Raw genomic sequence first — 7,080 nt, 5'->3', positions numbered from 1 at the left:
GATTTCTGCCAGGCCATGTGTGCATCAGCCCTGATGGGTCTGGAAAATGATGTTTCTTTGGGGTCATCCTCCAGAGATTCAGGTTACTTCAGTCAGTGCCATGATGGAGGGGGATTTTCAGTGATGCAGCTGCTTTGGAATCATCCCTGTTCGTGTAAATAACTCCTTAGCCACGCTTTGATCTGTGGTACTTCCCCAGGAAAGGTGTCACACAATGCCATCATGATGGAAAGGCACTGTGCTCTTAATGGTGGCCACAGCATGTGATAGAGACTCCTCCTGTGGCAATGGACAGGATGCAAAGCATACAGTTCTGAATTAGCGTTAAGTATAAGCTTGAACCTTTATACTCATGATCTTCCTGCCATTCTCCACCAAGTCCCAACACAGTGCCACCTGCTGGAGACTAAATGTTCAAACATAACAGTCTGTAGGAGATGTTGAACCCCACCAGCCACCCAAGTACACTAATAGGAACTGAGAGCAGCACCTATTCCCAGCAGACAGCACTTACTAAAGGAGCAGGCATGTTTAGTAGAACACCCCAAATATTCCTATTTCAGTAGTGGAGAAAAATTACTCTCATACACTCGATGTGGTGGTTTTGGTTTCACCTAGAAATCCATCGATCTCTTTCCTAGTATCTAGATGGCATCACAGTAAAGAACAAGAAAAGGTCAAAAGTATTTGTAGAAATAAAAACATATAGCCCATATCCGATAAGATAAAAGTCATACTATCTGATATCCAATGAAAAGTTTTCACACATTCAAAGACAAAGTCAAAATACACCCCATAATGAGGGGGAAGTTAACTGACCCTGCTGTGAATCTTGCACAGTTGCTTTAGAAAGTAGAAATGCATGCTTCAGAAGAAAGAGGAAATTAAAACTAACTATAAATGTATTTTCGAAAAGGTAGCAACATGGAAGATATTAAATGAGACTGAATAAACTTCCTGGTATAGTGATAAAAATTATGATATGAAAAAGAAAAGACACGACAAAAGAATCATGAACCTGAAGACCTAGGTAAAAACGATCAAAATGAAACATACAGGGGAGAACAATATCAACAATTAAAATGCCAGTGAGCTCCGAGACATGGACAGTTAGCATCCCTTTCAAGGGGGAAATCTTTGAATGAAAATGTCTCTGAAAATTCATATCTGATGAAAGTTACAAACTCACAATTCAAGTAGCATGAACTTCACACACAGGAACATGAAGGAAACCTAACTAAAGCATATGACAACGAGATGTAAAAATAAAACATAGAAGTAGCCAGTGGGGGAAGCAACATGAGAAGAAAAAGATAAGGATGGTACTGAGTCTCTCAGTGGAGCCATGGAGAACAAGTGGACAGTACAGCAAGATCTATAACTGGCAAAGGGAGCGTATCTACCAACCTAGAATGGCTAAGGATGCTCTGCAGGGGCCAGGTGAATGGATCTAGAGGGAAACAGCTCCATAGAAAGGCACACATAGCACCCAAATTAACCATGTGGTTTAGCTGTGTTAGGTTTTCCTGTTGCTTATTTACTCTTTAAAATAGTTGCTTAAAGATGTGTGTATATTATTGAGTATATATCATAGGTAGAAGCAGCATGTCTGGATGAAGTTGAGAATTCTCCTCTCAAGGTCTAAAAAGAATTGTGTTAGCATTTTGATGGGAATTGCACTGAATCTGCAGATTGTTTTTGGTAAGATGGTCATTTTTTTCAGAAAAATATTTTTCACTTAACATTCGGATTATATTCATATCCACCTCCCTCCTCTCCTCCTGGTCCCACCCTCTCTCCCTCATCCCCCTATACCCCTCCCCTACTCTACAGAAAAGGGGAGCCCTCCCCTACCAACCCGCCCTAGCATATCAAGTCTCATCAGGACTGAGTGCATTCTCTTCCACTGAGGCAAAGCAAGGCAGGCCAGGGGTAGGGGAGATTGGGGGGTTGGGAGAAGTAGGGTGGTGAGGGATAGTAGGGTGGGGAGGTGGGGTGGGGGGTGGAGTGGGGGAGATAGAGAGTAATGTGTGTGTGTGTGTGTGTGTGTGTGTGTGTGTGTGTGTGTCCTGACCTGAAAGCAGACAACAGAGTCCGTTGTCAGAGACAACTTCTGTTCCCCTTAGCAGGGTGGTGGGGGTGGGAGGGACTCACATGAAGCCTGAGTTGCCCATTGGCTACATCTGTGTAGGGGCCAAGGAGTAGTAGGATGATACATGTGCATGTGCGTGTGTGTGTTTTATTACTTGTTAAAATTTTTTGTTTACTTATTCTGATTGCAGTCCCCCTCCTCTCCTCCCTGCATCCCTCACACACCCTTTCCCCCATCCTCCCCTCTCCTTTTTCCACAGAGAAGGGGGAGGTCCTCTATGGGTACCAACCCGCCCTGACACATTACGTTGTTGCAAAACTAGGCACATAAAGATGGCCATTTTTTACTATGTTTATCCTATTGATCTACAAACATGAGAGATCTTTCCATCTTCTGGCATCTTCTCTAATTTATTTCTTCAAAAAACTTGAAGTGCTTGGTTAGAGTTACCCTAAGATATTTGATACTATTTGAGGCTATTATGGAAGGCGTTGTTTCCTTGATTTCTTTTTCAGTCCATTTGTCATTTGTTTGATAGCTTTGTGGGGTGTGTGTGTGTGTGTGTGTGTGTGTGTGTGTGCGCGCGCGCTCACGCGCTCGCGTATATATTCTAAACATAATTCTTCTGTCAGATTTCCTCCCATTCTGTGATCTGCCTTTTAACTTCACTGCCAGTTCCCTTCACTACATAGGAATATTTTCATTTCATGAGATCTGTTTGTCAGCTGTTGGTCTTAATGTACTGTGAAAATCCTATTCAGACAGCCGACATACATGTTTAGAAGTTGAAGCACACCCTGTACTTTATTCTCTAGAAGTTTCAGAGCATTAGCTCTTATGTTAGGGTCCTTGACACACTTAGACTTGAATTTTGTGCAAGGTGAGAGATAAGGATCCAGTTTCATTTTTCTGCACATTGAAATCCAGGCTTTAAGTAGCTGCTCGCCGTGGAGAGGGACGATCAGAGTTATGGATTTTGAAAATCTTTTCTCAAAACCCCCCAATCCGGCCCTCGGCAAAAAACCGGCTGCCAACCCTGAGGAAAGAACTGTAGATGGGTACTGAAGTTGAAGAAACACAGACAGTCAAATGGGAAGTAAAGCGAGTCTGTGGAAAAGTTCCCAAGAAATTTAAGCGCCCTGGAAGCTCTACAGCATCACCGAAGAGCTTGCCCTGTAGAAAGTCACGAAGTAAGGACTACGAGCCATACAGCGATGGGGAGACACGCAGTCAGGGATCAGAAGATAATTTTGACAAAGAGCTTCAGCGGTACATACAAGCTAAAGAGATGGCCAGTGCTGCTCAACCCTCACTACTCCCCGAAGAATCTGTGAAGAAAGAGGGAGCAGGAGGTACCCAGCAGACTGTCAAACAAAAAAATAAAAAATCTAAAGCTGGTCACAAGAAAGTTAAAGAGAAGAAAATGAAGCAAAAGTGGCCTGGCACTGGGAACAATGGGTCAAGTGCCTTACTGAAGAACAGTGGCTCCCAAGACAAGGCTGATGAGCCTGAAGAGAAGCAGCCACGTGTGAGGATGAGTCAAGGCTTCATCAATTAGCACACGGTGGAGCGTAAAGGGAAGCAAGTTTGCAAATACTTCCTTGAAAGGAAATGTATTAAGGGAGACCAGTGTAACTTCGATCATGATGCAGAGTTAGAGAAGAAAAAGCAAATGTGTAAGTATTACGTACAAGGATACTGTACCAGAGGAGAGAACTGCCTGTATTTGCATAATGAATATCCATGCAAGTTTTATCACACAGGAGCCAGGTGTTACCAGGGTGATCACTGTAATTTTTCTCATGCCCCGCTGACTGCTGAAACACAAGAGCTGTTGGCTAAAGTTTTGGGTACTGAAAAGAAGTCATGTAAGTAGACTGAAAAGCTTGTGTAGAGGGCAGAGCTATTCCTGCTCAAGACTTTTGAAGACTGGTGACTTGGAATAGTTCATAAGGTTCCTCGGTTAATGCGCCTTCCTGTGTCGTGCTCACGTGCAGCTCCCTCTGGACACGGAGTGGTGGGTCCAGTGCTCAGCTGGAGGGTGCTTCCTGGGGCAGGAGAGGGGCACGTGCATGCTGGCTGGCGGCAAATGCTGTGGTGTGCTAGGTTGCCGAAGTCTCTTCCAATCGAGATTTCCAAGTACAAGTTTTTACAAGCACAAAATAGACAAAGAGAAGTTAAGTGAGGATGGGAGAAATAATAGAAAGGATGATGACAGAACTGTTAGGGGGCATGGGGCAAAAAAGAGCTACACCCCTATGTGCCATTAGATACTTTGCATAGTGTTTTTAACAATTCAAAGTTCCACTTTATGGTTTAGCATAGAATGTGGTTCTGCCATCTTTTTTAAACCAATTTCCTGTTGGATATTTGTTTCTTATTACTACTGTTTAAATAAAGTGGTTGCTTTATAAAAAAAAAAAAAGAAATCCAGGCTTTAAAATGTGCATCTTGGGCACTATAGAATAAAATCAGGCATATATGTATAATATTTTAAAATAAAAATATTAAAAAACTAAAGGCATAAATACCCTATATAAAATAAAGGATTATCATGTTGGATAAAGAATCAAATCCAATTTCAAGTATTAAAAACAGAAACTGTTTAAGAATAAAGGAATGAAAAACGATACAACATTTAAACACCAATCAGAAGAAAGTTTGAAAAGCTTCATTAATCTCAAATTATATTTATCTTGGATTCAAAATTATTTTGTGATATTGAAATAACTAACTCATTAAGAGCATAGAATCCAAAATGTTTTCTCATCAGATCTTCAAAAAAACATTTACTAAAAAGTTAGGAATTTCAGTACCATGCTGTCTTAAGAAGTCTCTAATTTACTAAAGACTTTTAGGACGTGAGCAGCACAATGCACTTGAAGTAACAGACATTTATAGAACAGCCTGTCTGACATAGCAAGAACACTTACTCTTGTCAAGTACCCAGATGACAGCCAAGATAGTCATATCTGGGGCCTTCTGACAGCTCTCAAGTAGTTTGAGTATTCTTGTTATATAAAGAATGTTTTTTGAACACGGAAATTCCATTAGTGACATGTCTCCAGCATCCAGCAATAGGAAAAAGAAAAGAAAACAAACAAACAAACATGTACTTTGAGACAAAAATGTTGTGTTTTGAAGTGACACAGATGCCAAAGTCGAAACCAAAAGGGCAAATATTCTCAATAGGATCAGAATAAAACCACAAATTAAAGTCAAGGCAAGCAGGTAGAAGGAAATAATAGAAAAGTTGGAATTTAGAAAAGCATTGAGAAAAGAGCAGAAAAACCATACAGAAAGGCTAGAGCTGAAAGCAAAAGTTATTCTTTACAAAAATCTTCTTAAACCTCTAATGAGAAACTTAAGGAAAGTAGAGAAAAAGAAAACACGTTTCCAGTGAAATGGGAATGACAAAGACAGATTCTCTGTGTACTAAGAGATTATCTGGGGTAATTATTATATACCAGTATAGTTAAAGTTGAATGACGTGAATAAATCCCTTGAAAGATACATACACTGAAAGTTCTCTCAAGGTCTTAGAACCTGCATAACCTTTGACATTGTAATTTAAGTATATCCCAACAATGACTCCAGGCCCAATAACTTCACTGCTGCATCTTGGTAAACATTGAAGAAATAGAAGGTTTAAATTCCATTCAAGTGCTTCCCAAAATGTCAGAAGAGACCCTTTCCTATTTGTTCTATGTTGGTGACATCGCCTTCCTGTAAGAACAAAATGTATAAGGAATATATGGAATATTTCTTATATATTATATAAAATATATTTTGTATTTGTATATTATATATAAATATTATATAAATATATTCTTATAATATATTCCTTATATATTCCATATAAAGAATCACAAGAAAAAAATTAAAAAATTTCTCCTAGACATTGGTGAAAAATTGATTTTGTTTAGAAAATTGTTGCAATAGAAAAGGAAGAAGTAAACCTACTATTATTTATAGAGATGGTGTAGACATACTGGTAAAATATATCCAAAAGTGAAATTAATATGCAACCATTTAGTGAGATCATATGAAACAAAACCAACATGCTAAACCTATTTTATTTCTATATTCTAGCAACAATTGAAATATGAATAGAAGACTATAATTTACAGCAATAGCAAAATGCACAAAATGCTTATGCATGAATTTAATGAATTCTGTGCAAGCCCAGAAAAGTATAATACACCTCTCATAAAAACTGAAGACTGAAAGAGATGGAGAGCTATACTATCTTCATGAAAGAGCCTGCAGGGCCCGAAATGCAGGTCCCTTGCACAGAACTTGCCAGGAATCAAGAGGCCCTGCATCAACAAAATGCAAAGCAAACCTTCTGTCTTTCACAATTAAGTATGATGATACTGTGAGGGTTTTCAGAGTGTCCCTTGTGAATTAATGAGAGTTTTGATTTTGAGAGCAGATGACAAGTTTTGACAAATGTTTTTCCTATGGGGGGGGGGGCGGAAACCCCATATGTCTAATTTATCCTATTAATGTGGCCAATTATATTAGCTCCTTTTCCACTGTTGAATCAAGTTTCAGGTCTCTGAGGTGGCTAACTCTGATCCAGTTGACGATAATGTATTACAGACATCTGGTATTCTAAGAGCAGAGATATATATTGACCTATAAAACGAAAAGGACCATGTTAACTATGTGAGAGGAAAGAGAATATTTAGCTTAATCATGATAACTATTATACAGTGTGTATAAATATCAAAGCAAAATTTTGTGTATCTCAAATATATACAATTCTTGTTTCCCAATTATGCCCCAATAAACCCAAGAAAATGCTGTTATTCTTTTATCCCAGGTATTAATTCTATTTGATTTTTATATATTATCTTAAGGCTTTAGAGCAGTGGTTCTCAACCTATGGGGTGTGACGCTCTTGACAAACCTCTATTTTAAAAAATATTTATATTACAAGTCATGACTGTAGAAAACTTGCAATTACGAGGTAGCAATGAAAC

The 7,080-nt window shown here is 39.1% G+C and overlaps 1 protein-coding gene across 1 annotated transcript; it reads left to right on the top strand.

Moving 5' to 3' along the window:
• The first annotated feature begins 3,031 nt into the window (after positions 1-3,031).
• On the top strand, positions 3,032-4,514 carry LOC311601724 (zinc finger CCCH domain-containing protein 8-like). Its single transcript, XM_084789415.1, is given in 3 exon segments — positions 3,032-3,148; positions 3,150-3,647; positions 3,651-4,514. Coding segments are annotated over 3 exon segments (903 nt in total). The 5' UTR covers positions 3,032-3,061; the 3' UTR covers positions 3,969-4,514.
• Positions 4,515-7,080: the final 2,566 nt, after the last annotated feature.

The sequence above is a fragment of the Acomys minous genome (assembly GCF_964271855.1).
Source record: "Acomys minous genome assembly, chromosome: 7".
NCBI classification, from domain to species: Eukaryota; Metazoa; Chordata; class Mammalia; order Rodentia; family Muridae; genus Acomys; species Acomys minous.
This window is presented reverse-complemented; position numbering and strand designations above follow the sequence as displayed.